At 46.9% G+C, this 15932-nt stretch overlaps 1 protein-coding gene and 1 long non-coding RNA gene across 7 annotated transcripts in view; one reads left to right on the top strand and one right to left on the bottom strand.

Annotated features, from left to right (window-relative positions):
• Positions 1-6496, top strand: part of LOC110599379 (uncharacterized) — a 58843-nt gene extending 52347 nt beyond the window's left edge. Inside the window, exons 7-8 of one of the 3 annotated variants that reach the window (XR_013437841.1) lie at positions 9-131; positions 1285-6496. This is a non-coding gene — a long non-coding RNA (uncharacterized LOC110599379). Of the gene's footprint in view, positions 1-8 lie in introns of all 3 variants that reach the window. The other 2 variants (XR_013437839.1, XR_013437838.1) reach the window with 2 other exon arrangements.
• The window catches only part of Amotl1 (angiomotin like 1), a 130189-nt gene continuing 119212 nt past the window's right edge, over positions 4956-15932 (bottom strand). For all 4 annotated transcript variants that reach the window (XM_078046885.1, XM_078046887.1, XM_078046886.1 and 1 more), the window contains 3 exons: positions 15594-15820; positions 11962-12237; positions 4956-10943 (listed from right to left, as the gene is read on the bottom strand). In XM_078046885.1, coding sequence (XP_077903011.1) covers positions 10837-10943; positions 11962-12237; positions 15594-15820 — 610 coding nt within the window. In that variant the 3' untranslated portion in view covers positions 4956-10836. The remainder of the gene's footprint in view (positions 10944-11961; positions 12238-15593; positions 15821-15932) is intronic.

Raw genomic sequence — 15932 nt, 5'->3', positions numbered from 1 at the left:
TTTTGAAGCAGTGTCTTGCTAAGTTGCTGAGATTGGCCTCAAACTTTGGATCTTCCTACCTCAGCCTCACACATCACTGGGATGGCAGGATTGTTCCACTGCACCTGCATGAACTGGATCTGATTCTACAGGTGAATATCTGTAAAAATCTAATAGACACTCAGAACAATAGTGCCAGTGTCAGGGTAGGAGCAATGTCATTGACATCTTTGAACAAAGTCAGACGGGAACTAGAGCAGGGTTGAGTTGTGTCAGGAAAAAATATGTTCTTCTCTAGGTCAAAGGGTAAGACATGGGATGGAAAACCAGCCCCCACAGTTAAGGGCTGACAGAAGTTTTCTGGGTACGAACAGGACAGGAAGCCCAGATTGGGCTGAGCCATCAGCTGGGCCCATGGTGCCATCCAGTCCTTAGGCTCCCAATGTCATCGTGACAACACCACCAAGGGCTTGGACTGACAAAAGGAAACACTACCATGTTCTGGAGGAACCCAGGGATGGCATTTGGCCAGGCCCGACTTACTCTTGTGACTTCTGGCCTCTTCTGTGGGGAGGAAAAAACCTCCCCCCAGGTTCCCCCTGCTCTTAGCTTCCCCTTAACTACCAGGGAAATCTGTGGGGAGCTGGGTGGCAGCAAAGGAGCTCCCTTGGATTTCAGGGAGCTCCCTTCCTTCATCCAAGGACATTACACAGCCACAAACCACAAGATACAGCTGTCTACACTGCCAGGGGGTTATGCACGTAATCTAGCATTGAATGAAAAAAATCACGTTGTTGGACCTACACAATGTATTTTTAAATTAATATTCTCTCATTCATTACTATGTGTATACTTACATGTCTACAGAAAGAAGTTTTCTGAACTGTTAACAATGGCTACTTACAGGGATTTAGAGGAGGGAATAGCTCCTATTTTATACACTCCTGTACCATTTGTTTTTATGACAAATGTGCATTACTTGCATAATAATTTTTAAGTAAAATTTTACTGTAGGATCTCTGATGTCCTCTTCCAGTTTCCCCTGACAACAGTCACTGAACATATGCAATAAGAAGCTTGGAATAATTCTCAGTCATCTCACTGTTAATGAGCATCTTCTCTGGGGACAAGTAAGGGTTCCTACCCCAGACAGATGAGCTGACAGACATTGTGTATATAGTTCACTGTCGCAAGAGGCAAACTGGGGCCAGGCTGAAATAGCTGCCACACTGCACAGTGCTGACATTTGTGAGGGTGTATTATGTGCTATGCACATTATAACTTTTCTCTCATGAAACCCCATAGGATCGACTCATTTAGTCAGCAAACACTCCAGCACCCTGGAGTGTAAGGAACTGCATCAGGAGCCTGAGTCACATTAGTGAAGAAAAAAAAAATTGACATGATACTTGCTCTGTGTCATCTTACAAATGAGAAGTCCAGCAACTCTCTGAAGGTGACTCAGTTAATAATAATGGAAGAGAAGTAATTAATTTTGATCTTAGTGACTTGAATGCCTTCCTCGGGAAAAAGACAGTTGAGTCTCACCTTGAAGAATGAGTTAAGGTTTGGGTGGACAGACGCAAGGGCATTCCAGACCAGGTGACCCTGCAGGCCGGGACCAAAATGGAAATGCACATAAATTCTGGGCACAGTGGTGCCCAGAGTGACGAACTTTGAGGATCCAGAACTTTGAGGGCAAAGTTCTAGTCTCAAGGGCTGGATAGAAACCAGATTGGGGGAATGGGCTGAGTGTAGGGCACAAATGCCACAGCTTTATCCTGAAGGTCCTGGGAGGCTAATGATTTTGCTGTTGTGTCCCTAAGGGGAGTGGTGTTACCAGTCTTGCTCTCAGAAACTCCACAAGAAAAACAGTGTGGTCTAGGGTACCTGTGTTAGTGTGCATGGATCCCAGCTCTTCCCCTCACAAGCTTTAGAACTTTGGTCGAGACCTTTAAGTTTTCTGCCTCTTAATTTCTGTCAGTAAAATGGGCTATGATAATTCCGCTGGCCTCTGAGAGTGACTGTGAGAATTCAGTGTCCTAATATAGGAAAGGTTCACAGGGGTGTGAGGTGCTTCATGACAGTAAGTACCAGTTATTATTCATTTCTGTAGTGTCTGGGTCACCACAGAAAGAGTGGGATGAGATGGTAGGCAGGATCCTGTTGCACCTGCCTGAGCAGGAGATGAGGTCTTGAACTAAGCGTCTGAGACTGGAGAGATGTGGAAGCATCATGGGAAGGCACAGTGGGCAGGAACAGGGGACTGACTAGCCATGAGGGAGAGGGAAGGAGGAGTCTAAGATTAGGAGGCCAGGTAGTGGATAGAAGAGAAGCAAAGCGGTGAACGAGGTGGGCAAAGTGCCAAGTCCCAGGGGACTGGGTCACCCACATCTAGATATCCATCAGGAGCAGTCAAGGATTGATAAACACTTCTATTTTGCACCTCGCACCTCTGGACCACCATTTGCCTGAGGAAATAGAAGAGCAGGAGCCCAGTCCCTGGGCAAGCCTGAGGCAGCTTCTGCTTGTGGATCCTTTATCCCCATGTTGCTTAGCAGGAGCATCCTGTGTTCATTAACAAAGTCCAGAAAACATAAATTAAAACATAAATTTCTGCCTCACAAATAGACCAGAGCCGTTGATGTGGCCTGACCCTTCAGTACAGGCTTCTGCTGGCAATGTCATATTTCCAAAAAGAGCCTCCATAATGATTTTTCAATTAGACATTTGCCTACCAATCACTATTAAGAAATAACTGGCCTCAGAGGTCACAGGCAGTGCACGGGGAGAAGACAGGGACAGTAGGAAGGGGCAGGCTGGGTCTGCCCTAGAGCCCTTGTCACTCATGAGCCTGTTTCTTCATCTGAAATGCAGGGGTGAAAACATACCATGAGACTGACTGCAGGGCTTTTTTTTTTTCTTCTTTTTTTTTTTTTTGTGGTGCTGCGGATTGAACCCAGGGCCTTGTGCATGCAAGACAAGCACTCTACCAACTGAGCTACCGGGCTTCTTAACATGAAATAATATTCCAAAGCCAACTCAGTAAATGTTAGGTCCCACCTCCCTTAAACATGCAGAGGGCAAAAACAAATCTGGAGGTGGCCCTGTGTTATTTATTAGCTTCCACAATTCATGTGCTTGTCATTGTCCTTGAGCCTTATGTTCTGTGTGAATACATTTTAAGTCTCCCAAAATGGGGTACAGCCACCTTTTGATATGCCCTTTGATAGGGTCTCCTTCCGGGCTCCCATAGGCTCCAGATTCAGTTTTAAAAATCATATTTGTAAATGCATCTCCCAGTATTCTATAAAGGGAAGGGCCTGGAGGTCAACAGCCCCATTAGGAGAGGAAGCAGCTCTGGCTCACCTGTCAGGAACAGGGGCAGATAAAGGGAACATACCGGGCAATGTCATGTTTGATAAAAGCGTGTCTAAAGCAATAGAACATAAAAAACATTGAGTGACAGAAAGTTTTCTTTTATATTGCCAACACGAAACACTTTTCTTTTCTAAGAAGAAATTCCACAGCTCCGGGTTTATTTCTCATTTGTGTCCTAACTCCCAATTACGAGGAGCCCAGGCATTTAAAATGCATTGCCTTTCCCAGCAGCTCTTCGAGGCCCCAGCCAGGCTCTCAGCAGAGGCCTGCATTCCTTTGGGGTACAATGACATGTCCTGCTTGGAATGACTACACAGAACTTCTGGGACTGAGGATTTCTCTCCTGCAGTGTCCAGGGGGCCAAGAGAAACGCCTGAGCTTAGGGAGCATGTCACAGGAGCTCTAAGGACTGGGTGAGGGCAGGGAGATGGGTGTTGGTGGAGGAGGTAGCTCTGATGCTCCTCCAGTAGTCTTCCAGGGGCAGTCCTGCACAGGTAGGAGCAAGGGTTCTTTCTTGCTGAGGGAGGCACAGAGGCAGGCATGCAAAAATGGAGTTACTCTGGATCGAAGGCAGGACAGACAAGAAGCCAAGCTGCTGGGAGCTGGAGCTCCCCACTTCCCAGGCCCCCTCCTACCCCCCCACCCCCCGTTTCACAGGCAAGTCCATAGACTCTGGGCAGGTACAGCTGCTTCAAATCCCCACTCTGCCAATTTTTGAGTCTTCCAATGTCAGTTTAAATCCTCATAAAACGGGATCATGACTTGACCGCTGTGAGGGCTGCTGGGAACAATGCATGTAAATCACCAGTGTTTCTTGGGGGGACTACAGATGCATTCTTCACACCCACCCCAGCTCACATTTAGGAAGTTTTTCGGTGCTACAGCTAGGGAAGGGTGAGCAGAGACTTGCAGCGGAAAAAGTCAGGTCTAGAGGACAGAGGGCACTGCCCTCCTTAAAACAGAGATCCCAGGGTCACATCTCTACCCTGCAGCCTTCAAGGGAGGACTCTCCTGAGGTTTATTCTGTTCTGCTTTAGTCACTGAGGTTCTTGGACTAAATTCCACCAATTTACCATGTGACTTCTTTCTACCAAAGCCCCCATCACCACCATGCCCCATGACCCCGAAGCACTAACAATGCAGTTTCCATGCCCCATGTCCATCCTGGGGCACAGGGGGCACCTCCGACTCCCGTCCAGTCCCCAGGGTCCAGGCTGCTTGGGCAAATCCTTGAAGCATAGCTGTTTCCAGAAGTAACAGGCAGACTCTGAGTCCTGGAACCCCAACAAGAATGCTAGCATGTGATCAAAGAGGACATGCCTCCCATCCCTGTCCCCTGAACTCCCTTTCTCTTGATTTATTTGGAGGAAGCCGGAGGGTAGATGGCCAGCGCCACCATGACTCATTTCCTCCTCAGAACCATGAGCTCCCTGTCAGTGTGAGCTGAGGCCCACAGGGGGCGCTGAAGGCCTCTCGGGTGGAAAAATCAGTGGTGCTGCCTCCATGCAGCTCAGTGAAATGAAGCATTTATTGAGCACCCGGTATGTACGTTCTTTGGGGAAGAAAAGAGCCAGTGAGAGGGACAGAAGAGCCACTTTGCCATTTTATCCATTTATTATATACAATATTAAGGCACAAGTTTAAGCAGCAAAGAATAGGAAAATCTTTGGCTGACCGACAGCATCCACATTTGCCGTGGGGGACGCGCCATGTTCTCAGTCTCCCCCCACTCTGTACACAGATCCATCTGGCTGTACACCACCCCTCAATGCAGACCAGCAAAAATGAAGGTGACAAAAGGTCACACTCGATGCCAGATTCTATGGGAGGAACATCACATTGACAACCAGGCACAGTGACTCACACGCTCAGGCAGGGGGTGCAGTGGCCTGAGGGCGCCATCATTCTGGTGGAACGCACCTGGCTCACCCTGGTGTCATAGAATTTTACAGATTCTGTTAAGTGCCTCGTTGAATAAGAGGCTCCAGTGTCCCTCCCTAAAAGGAAAACCACCTTGATTTAAATAGAACCACTGTGGATAAATCTGCTTACATTCTGCTTTATAATAAATACTCACAGGTGTCTATCTGAGAACAGAATCCTAGGCAAAAATCACATGTCAACACAACACTGGGCGTCAAAACTTCAGCAGCTGATACAAGAATATGCTGTATACGTACTGCCTTATATATAGAGGACAGTGTTTAACTCTGTGAAGAAGCAAAGTTTCAGGACAAAGAAACACCTCAGTCACAGCATACATGACAATAACATGCTCTTAAGTCTAACTCAGTTTTAAAGAATACCTACCAGATATTCATACTAACAAATATGCACTTACATCTGTCGTGTATGCAGAGATGTGAATACATACGAGGCATGGCAAGAGAACAGCCTTCTAAAACAGAATTCTCTAGAAGCTGCACATTCTGCTGAGTACTGTCCTTCCTTAAATGGGCACTTTGAGAGGCTCTGAGTCCAAAGACTCATTCCAAGACACTTCAAGATCATTTTTAGAAACAAGAATGGTCTGACTTACTTTAACTGCCAACTTTATTCTTTCACCTGTGCTGTCAACAACTTGGGATTATTTCCAGATCTTAAATCCATCTTCAAAGGATGGACATTCCTCACCTCTAAGGGGAATCAAAGGAACATATCATGTCCTGAAGGTCATTCTAACAGAGGAGTTCCCAAAGTGTTTTCATTACTTAGACAGCATTGCAGTCATCAGTACATAGTCTCCCAAAGGGACACATTTTAAAGGAAGGTGGGGTGAGATGAAACACTTGGATTTTCTGAAATATTAAGAAATTCTACTCACAACCCTAGAGTCATACCTCATATGTAAGCACTTACATGTACACATCTTAATATATCATTAAATTACTAAATAAGAAAAGGGTACACTTCTTAAAAAGGAAGAGAAAAAAATTGCTCATTAGTTCCAGAAGAAATTCTTTTACTGAAATGCTGACCTTTGCATGCTCCCAGCTGACCAGTTTCTGGAAACTTCTTAATTATCCTTTCCATCTCTGTGGATCCACACACCAGAGGCAAATGCACTAAACAATTCTCACATCAAATGAAAACATTTCAAACACATGGATGAATTAGCAGGAAAAGAAAAAGAAAAGAAAGTCAACATTTATAAAGGATATAGCATGGTTGCCTCAGGTTTGGGGATATGGAGAAGCTATTGGTAGATACTCTCTGGCTTCTTAAAGCTTTCACCATGAAAATTTCTCATAAGATCCCACTTGAAATGGCCACAAGACTCCTTTACCTACAAAGTGTACAATGTCATTCAGGAAACACAGAAAAACATGCTCCTCACTTGCTCCAGTGCAGACATGGAGCACGACTTTGGTTTTGGGAAGCATATCTCTTTGCTCAGTATAGGTCCTTGCAGTCCCCACGTGAGCTGCGTGTCCTGAAATCTTTTAAACCCCATCTCTTCTTTACTGTCTCCTAGGACCCCAGTCCCAGTTATGTTTGCATACACCTCTGGGATTCTGAAGGCTGTCAGGGAGGACAACTTCTCACTCCCCCTGAACTGGCAAAAAGGCGCTTTAGCCACTGCCTCACCAAGACCCAAGGAAAGAGGCCAACCCAGGTGAGAATGGATAGGAGTAATGACTGGCTGCAGGGACATTCTGAAAGCCTCTTTCCTGAGCAACAGATTCACAAAGTTCTCTGTTCCAAGTTCAGAACTTATTTGGAGCAACTGTTTGGATATTCATTCCCAGCCCTGTAGACTGACAAGGGTTCTCAGGGCAGCCCTCATGGGACTGTAGCCAGAGGGGCTCTGTCATCTCTGCCCTCCCAACCAAAGCCTGGGTAGAACTAGGCAGCCCTACCCGGCAGGCACGGAGAGAACAAGTGAACTCCACACTGTCACTGGCCACCAAGCTGTGGGAAGCAAAAGGAATGCCAAGAAAAGAAAATGCTGAGCAAGTGTTCTGTACATGATCTGAGATTTTTGCAAAACAATGTTTTTCCTGGCAGCTTAGCTATGTGAACCCACAGCAGTAATAGTTCTTGTGTACAGAACAAGCTAGTTAGTGAATGTCTAGTAAGCCCAACAACTTCTAATATTCCGTATCTCATACCCTGGCATCACACAGAAATGACCTGACAACCCATTCAAGGATGGAGCCAAATTACGCTGGGATACTTTCATGCAAAGCCAAAGTCTATTTTACCCTTCACCTGGAGACAGGATCTTCAGATTCTATGATCAGATGTCCCTGGGAACTTCTGAAAAAGTCTAGAACTCCAGACAATGTGAACTTTTTTTTTTTTTTTTTAATGTAACCAACTTATTTATCTACAGGAATCAACTTAGGGCTTCTCTTGCTAGGTAAGCACTCTACCACTGAGCCACAGCCCCAGCCTGCAAGTATTTTTCAGATATATTTTGTAGCTGTGCTCATAATAGAACACAAAGATTTCCAGCTATGCCTGGTGTTTATGGGCAATTCTAGGTGTTTTAGGTTTAGTCCTATTTCTCAGGCCCTGAGAGGTGGGCAGAGAGGTGTGTGTGTGTGTGTGTGTGTGTGTGTGTGTGTGTGTGTGTGTGTGTGTGTGTGTTTGCAAGCACATTACAAAGTCACAGAGAATCCAGATGGAGTGCTGCAGGTCATGTTTAAGTCCAGGCAAACTGTGGTTTAGGCTCCTCTTTAAGCCTTAGCTTTAAATACTAGCTTGTCCTGGCTGAGAGGCTTTGAGAGAGACTTCAACCTCCTGAGCCACTTTTTGCATTCCTGCAGCGAGGACAGTAAACTTACCCTTGCAACCCAGGGAGTTTTCACTTCAGTGCTCACATATGGTCAGTATTAAAAAATATAGCTAGCGTTCTTCTCAAAATCAGCTGATGTAAGACATCATACAGCACCTGTAGTCCCTTTGTCCTACAGGCAAGCTAGGTTTCAAGCAAACGACGATGCTGAAAAGTCCCTGGCTGTCAGGAGATCTCCCACAGAAGAAAACACATGAAGGCCAGAGATCCCCTTTCTCAAGGAGGGGTCATAATAGGTTAGAAAAGAGAAGACTGGCATAAGCCTCACACAACTGTAATTGAAGCCCTGAAAAACAGTGTTTCCATCTGTATTCTGAAAGATCTTTGACGATTCAGGGGGCCCCACGAGGGCAAGCCTCATGCCCAAGAATGCCAATCTGGTGTTCGGAACATGCACATCAGGCTTTGGGGGGAAACTGGGCTGTGGCTCTCGGTTTTACCCATTGCCGGGGAGACAGCCTAAGTCTGGGTGGCTCAGTCACGGCAGTAGAGGTGGCAGAGGTGACTTTCCATCACTGGACACTTTGCTTTCTGGTCTATATCCAACATTAAGGGGTACAAATGTCATTAAGAGAGTTAGTTGCAATTCATTCAGCCTCATTCCTGTGAAAAACTGGCAGGGAACAGAGACTGGTGGGATCCCCCTGCCCCATCCCTACCCTAGCCATACTTAACCCTTTCCCCACTGAGGAGGACTCTCCCATATACCAGGGCATGGAGCCAACTCACGTCTCAGAGCTGCCTCACTTTCCCATTCTGTACAGTAGATGCTCTGATGCTCCATGTGAGACTACAGGAGAAGCAGGTAGCACAAACCCCACAGCAGGGCTCGGAGCATTAGTTCCCAATCACTCTGTCATGTTAGACAGATCAGAGGCCTTCTGGCCAAGCCATGTGTTTCCTCCCTCCCCTTTCTGGCTCACACCTCTCGTCTTCTTTCTATTACCTCAATGTGGGGATGCTCTAACTTTGCCCAGGTTACGCTGTGATCATCAGTCCTAAAATAAGCTACCCAAGCTAAGTTTCCTGAGTAGTATTGTCTTCAGTGCTCATTTAGGAGGTACCAAAGTCTTAAACCTAGGGCTTGTTCCCTCCCACTCCTCCATCCCCTTCTCCAAAGTAAGCATGAGGAAAGGGCCTGAAAAAGCATGGATCCAGCTGACCTGGGAGAAAGATTCAGGACCCTGCAAGAGCAGCTGACACTGGATGAGCTTCCCCTCTTGTCTAAGCCAGCATCTCCTGGATTTGGAAGGGCAGCTTCTTCGTGAACATCACAGCAGGGGTGCAAGAGGCCCACTTCCTCTCTCACTCCTGGCTCTTGTCCCATGGCATTTCTGTCTCACTCTGGATACACTATCACACAATTAAAATCTTGAAAAACCTGACCACATTGTATACATACTGGCCCGACAGATTACAAAGCAAGTTCATGGCAGAAGCGGAGGCAGAGAAGTCTGTAGGCTCCGCAACAGCAGGCAGAGGAGTGTGCAGGGCAGGGGAGAGTGATGAACATGCTTGTGAGCCCCAGATATAAGGAAGTGGAACAGGGGTGCCTGGCAAAGATTCCCCATGCCACTGAGACGACTGTAAACTGTCATCCATTTCCTGCAGAGCTATCCTGAAAGTCTTACCCTAGCAGAAAAATGGAATATGTCAGGTTCCTTGCAAGAAAGATGACGCGAGACAAAAAAAAGCCAGTGCTGTGATCTTGATGCAAGATCTCACAGTGACCTACGGAACCCTCTGTCCCGTCAAAGCGGACAGTCAGCATGAGATTCACAGCTGCAGCCCACTGTGCAAAGGTGGAGGAAGCAGCCGGGAAGCCAGCAGGTGGCTTGTCCTACTGGCCATTATTACACATAGCAAGAAGGAAGACAGTCAGATGCTGCTGTCCTAAGTCCCACACCTAAGGAAGGCTGCCACATCTTTAAAAAAAAACAAACGACGGAACAATGAAAAAGTAAAATGAAAGCAAGTAAAGCAGAGAAACTCAAGAGAAGTGAAGGAAAATAAAGACCAAGATCATAATGCTCCCCTCCTGTTTAGAAAACACTGCTGAATCCAGAAAACCTAAGAAGCCCATAAATCTCCTGAAAATTCAAACTCAAGAGGTAATTAGGTGAAGCCCGCCTTTGAAATTCTCCATGACCCTGGACATTTCTTCTTGCTGCCAAACCTCCACACACTCATGGGACACTCCACAATGGTAAGGCGGGCTACATTACATCAAGATGGGCTCTAGAGATTTCTAGAAGGTTCTTCTTAAGCCAAACATGCTAAGAGGCAAGGAGAATGGGGATATTCCAAGGAAGGCCCATGTTTAGGTTTATCTATTTATAACCAGAGAACGGGGTATACACAGAGCCTTCCCAGGAGGTACAATTTCTATACAATAAAAAATTCCATTTCCTATTTCTTCTTAACTTTGTTTCCAAACCTACATGCATCTTCTCCCTTCTGCTATATGCACTAAAAATACATAGCTCTCTCTTCTCTCTGTAGTCACGTAGGTCTCTTGTTTTTAACAACTATAAAAAGTGTTCTTATTAATCTGAAATCTTATCAGTTCATATCATTCCTGGCTTCCCATCTGCAACCTTCCTGATCTTTCTTTTCCTCTGCCACTCTCCTTGTTTGTCAGTGTTCCATAATGACATTCAGCAGGGACGACAGAGTTAGATGAGAACTTCCATCATCTCTCCATCAGGGAACTCGGGCTTGTGCAGCAAGCTGCTCACGCGGCCTCTGTGCTCCGGTGACTTCCCGTGGCCAGGAGAGTTCTCTGCCAAATAGAGAGGGAATAACGTCAGCATTCCTCAGGAGGAGCAGAGGCTTTATGAGCTCTCTCTACAACAAACCCATTTCAAATGCTGGGGCTCTCCTGGGAGTCTCACTCACCACAGAGTATGCAGGAAAGGCCTAAGTAATCCATCTCACAGTGGAAAAACGATGAGTGACTGAACCAGGATTCAGATTCAAATGAAAATGAGGACATTGATGGAAGAGGATTAAATGGAAAAGATGACACTGGGCCTTTGTGCAGAGCCGGCACACCCACTCTCCCTCCACTCAAAACCACCAAGCACTCACTACAGGCCAGGCACTTCTTACAAATTCCAATTCTTACTTGGAAAAGCATATCCCAAGAATTACATCTACAAAAAATGACAACACTGAATTTACCTGTCCGTTTTGGAGGGTGGAAACAAAGACCACACCCCCTTGGAGGAAACAGGTAACACATGCCCCCAAGGAATTCCCACCTCTTTCAAAGAATTCCTGAAAAGAACTATTCCCAGAACTATGATTGTCCAAGGCCAAGTCTACTCTTCCCCTGGACACTTTGGACTCACCCTCCCTAGCTGTTTTCTCTTAAATGTTTAAAACAACTCATTAGAATTGGCCCCAGTGCTGTGGTGCAATTAAAACAACTCTGACTTCACTCGACTTCCCCTTCAATGAGCATGTCTTCCACGGAGGCCTGGATCCTTGGCAAGTTAATGCCTTGAAGGCACTATCTATGAACCTGGGGACCAAATGTAATGGAGGGCACTCATACCCTAATATCCCTCAGAGGTGCTGTTTTCACTCCTTCTGGGGAAAGTAAACATTATAGGGTGGACTGGAGCTATGTGCTCATTTTACATGGTAATGACTTAGGAGTGTCTTCACACATTTTATCTCCATGATGACAAAGAGTAAGCAGAGCCTATAAGTGCTGCTGCTCCCTCTCCAGCTCAACAAAAACCACCTTCCTGGGCCCACAGAGCTCGGTGGGGTCTCAGATATAGAGGACATACCGGTTTTCTCTGTAGTCCCTTTGGCGGCTGGGTGTTTCAGGATGGGGCTGTTGGAGGGGGTGGTGCTCAGCCTGCCGCGGTTGGGGAGCGAGGCCATGTTGGGCCACAAGAGTTCAGTGCTCTTGTCGGTCTGGGTGCTGCTGTCCTTGCTGCCTGTCTTCACGTGGGCACTGCTGGCTGACGTTACAGATGCCGCAGGGGACAGTACAGAGGCCGGTGGAGTTGGCAGCAGAGGGGCAGAAGCATGCTCATGGTGCTCTTTCCCCAGCAGCAACCCTGAGGGCAAAAAAGAGGGGGTTTTTTTCAATGATATTCTTCTCTTTTCTTTTAAAAGCCTAGAAATTGTTTTATTCTTGCCTGAGGATTGCTTCGGTCATTGATTGACTCATTCACCAAGCACTTAATACACACTTTTTGTGACAAACACTGAGAGAATAAATAAAAACGTGAGCGATTCAGTCCCCTCTCTTAAAAGTTGTTTTTTTTTTTCTGCAGAGGAGGAGGAATCATCAGGTTATAATAAAAGTCATAGGATGAAATTATTCATAGGATGGTGTCCACGAACAAACAACATGTAACAGGAAAGAGTGAGGAGACTCCTGTAAGGCTTTCTAGAGACCACACTTACTTTACCCAACATGTCCCGAGGGGGATTCCAGGGGACACTTGCTCCACCAAAGGAAAATTAAAAGGCTTCCCTGGTCCTAGATATGTCCCCACTGGCCCTTTGCTCTTCTGAATAGTCCTCAATTCCAACACACTCATGATAATGGATGAGTGTGGCGAGCCAGCCATGGGCTGTGTGTGTGAGCTGTGAGCATTTCGAGTGCACAAAGTGGACTGGACTGACGATGCAGCTCTGTCTGGGCTGTGCAGTATGTGTCCCTTTCACTTGCTCTGCCTTTGATTATCACACAGCACATGAGATGGGTGTGACTTTCCAAGATGTCAGTCAATCTGCTGACTGCAAGACATCACGAAGCTAGACTCAACTCCCTTGAAACTTGACCCTTTGCCTCATTTGAATGGCTTATCCCCAATAAAACTCAGGTTCTAGGTATGCTCGTTCTCTTTCTTGCCTGCCTTGCCCCCTTTGTGGGAGCTGTGGCTGAGGAGCGGTCACTGAACCCAAAGAAAAGGTACTTTTCGGTGTCTGTGTCTTCTTTAGTCAGCCAAAATTTACTTGGAGTGACCCTGACTGGTTTAGTCGTGTGTCACGATAGAGTAATGTGCTCCTATTGCCAGATTCGAAAACAAATGTCTTCCCTGGCTGGGACAACCACCAAGTCGTACAGGTTATTCCCCCCACAGAGCTATGGCCCCCAAGAAGAAGGAGCCACTGAGCCTTGTTCTTGACCTCCCCAGAAAGTGGTGAGGCTGGGGTGGGAAAGAGGGCATGCTGGCATGGAGGAGGGAGGTAAGGAGAGCAGAGGCATCCATTTTCCTCAGTCTTCCTACAAAGCTGGATAGGAAGGTAACTTTTCTATTTTTAAATAGGGCACACATTTCAGAAAAGCACCAGCACTCAGAACTCTGGCCTACAGGAGAAGTGATGAGCACAATCAAGTATTTGTTCATTTGTCTTAGTAAGGACCCAGCAATCCAGAAGGTATCCTTGCCAGAGCTGTTCAAGGTGCCCTTTCATAACTCAGGGAATTTCAGTGTGACCGTGGTATGCTTCTCAAAATACAATGTTCCTGTCAATTACTTGGCTGTATGGCAATAATGAAGAAATGATGCAGGAACTGGGCCTGAGCTTCTCTGTCTTTCTTACAAGCTCCCAGGTGATGCTGGTGCTGTCGGTCCACAGACCACACTTTGAGTAGGAAGAGCAACTAGCCTTTCAAACTCCTTAACCAGGGCTGCCTGGGCATCCACTCTGCTAACTGGGCTAGGATAGCTAAGTGTGCTTGGGATGGTGTTTGATGATCCCAGCTGCTGTGCTAGGGTTTAACACATTATCTTACTTTGTATTCCACAACTTTCCTGTGAGGTAGGTCTTATCCTCTGTCAACAGAGAAGGAAATGGAAGCTCAGAGAAATTAACTTCTCTCAGCTCTAAAGCAGCAGGAAGGGAGTCAAACCTAGCCATGCCTGATCTGGAGCTCAGCCTACACTCTTTCCTCCTGAACCTGCCTGGTGAAACTCTGGAGTCTGACAGGATGTTCTCAGGGTGAATGGGTTGAGTAAATCACTAGGCAGCTTCTCTCCTATGAGCCTCTGAGCAGTAAGGAAGGTGGACACTGTCATCTCTGCCTCCTCCCAAAGCTGATCAGGTAAGAGAAGACAGAACGTGGGGGACTGAATGAATGCCTCTGCCTGGACCCTAAGGGTCCCTCCCTGTTTTTGTGAGACATGGACACCAGTTACAATAACAGAGAGGAGTACGGTGCAGACAATACAGCCACTCTTCCTTCAGGTCAAGGTCCGTGGCTCCCAGACCTGATTTAGAACTGCTAAATCCTAGGGGAAAAGACACTAGAGTGTTTGCCTGGCTGTAGGTCAAAACATGGGCTTCTCCCAGAGACATTTCCACCAGAGCTGAGCAAACTTCAAACTCCTTAACCAGGGCTGCCTGAGCATCGCCTCTGCTCTCTAACTGGGCTAGGAGAGCTAAGTGTCCTTGGGATGGTGTTTGATGATCCCAGCTGCTGTCCACACGTGTCCTCTTTGAAGTGGATTTCCTTTGAGGGCAGGGGCTGCTACGGCCACCAGTGGAGGGACTTCAAACAGTGATTCTAGCTAGGAGCCTTTGATCCCCCCAACTCTGTTGGGTTCATACGGAAGCTCTTTTCCCCTCTGGAACAAAGCAGCCAGGCTCCTCTGGGGTCCTGTACTGGTGAAAGTTGGCTCTGGGCTCAGCAGAGAAACAAAAATACACACTGACCCAGGTACATGCATCAGAGAAGGGCCAGATCCCTGGAGTTGCCAGAATGCAGGGGAAGGGAGTAGAGGGTGTGTGTGTGTACTGTGTGTACGTGAGAGAGGGAGGGAGAGAGAAAGAGAAAGAGAGAGAGAGAGAGAGAGAGAGAGAGAGAGAGGAGGGAGCTGCCCATTTCCTCTCCTCACTAACCCATGCAGTCAAGGAATGCTGCCCTCCCTTCAGGAAACCCACTTCTGGCTAGGACCACACTTGTAGAATTCCCAAAATTCTGCTTGCACAACAACAACACAGCAAGAGCCACCACCTCACACTTGAGAGCACTTCCTCCAACATGCATCCCCCACCCCTGTCATCTCACATGGCCCTCCCATGCCCCATGGGGCAAAGCAGGGCAGTCCTGAACTCTTTCTAGACACAGAAGCAAAGGCTTGGAGCAGAGCCCAGTTCAGAGGCCTGATGTCTCTAAGCCTTTTCTATTAGGACATTTTGTGTGTCACCTCAAATCTTAACAATAATGACATGGGTCCACTAAGGCTAACAACTACTCTGCGGCCTTCAGAATTTACACAGGGCTTCCACATAGCCCACTTAATTTCTACAACCAAAGTATGACTGATTTTCTGTCCAATTTACAGATGAGTAAACTGAGATGAGGAAATATTTAGGGAAATTCCTGTGTCCCACAAAGGCAGGAAGACCGCCTCTCAGTACTTGTGTGATCTTGCTTTCTAGGAGGAGGGGGGCTCACCTATGCTGCCTTTCCAGGTCTTCTCTTCCTTCTTCTCTTCCGCCAGCTGGTTGCTGGTAAGTGAGGTCTGGCGGGAGTGTGCCCCAGAGGCCGCCGCGATGGACGGGACAGAGCGGGCTGGCCGAAGGCTGGAGGAGTCAGTCTTCCCAGCATCCTTACGGGATCGCTGCTGAAGGACTTTAATCATGGCATCCTTCTCGATGATTTTGGCATGGAGATTCTTAATACTGTGAAACAAAACAAAACAGTCTTAATAAAGTTTATTTAGTTAGAAAAAACCTGAATTTTTTCTCAGGTTGTCCTGGAGACTTCAACTGAAACTCAGGGTGGAGGGTCAAG

Source organism: Ictidomys tridecemlineatus, chromosome 4 (assembly GCF_052094955.1).
Source record: "Ictidomys tridecemlineatus isolate mIctTri1 chromosome 4, mIctTri1.hap1, whole genome shotgun sequence".
NCBI lineage: Eukaryota > Metazoa > Chordata > Mammalia > Rodentia > Sciuridae > Ictidomys > Ictidomys tridecemlineatus.
Note: the sequence above shows the minus strand (reverse complement) of the source record. Positions and strands in the feature narration are given on the sequence as shown.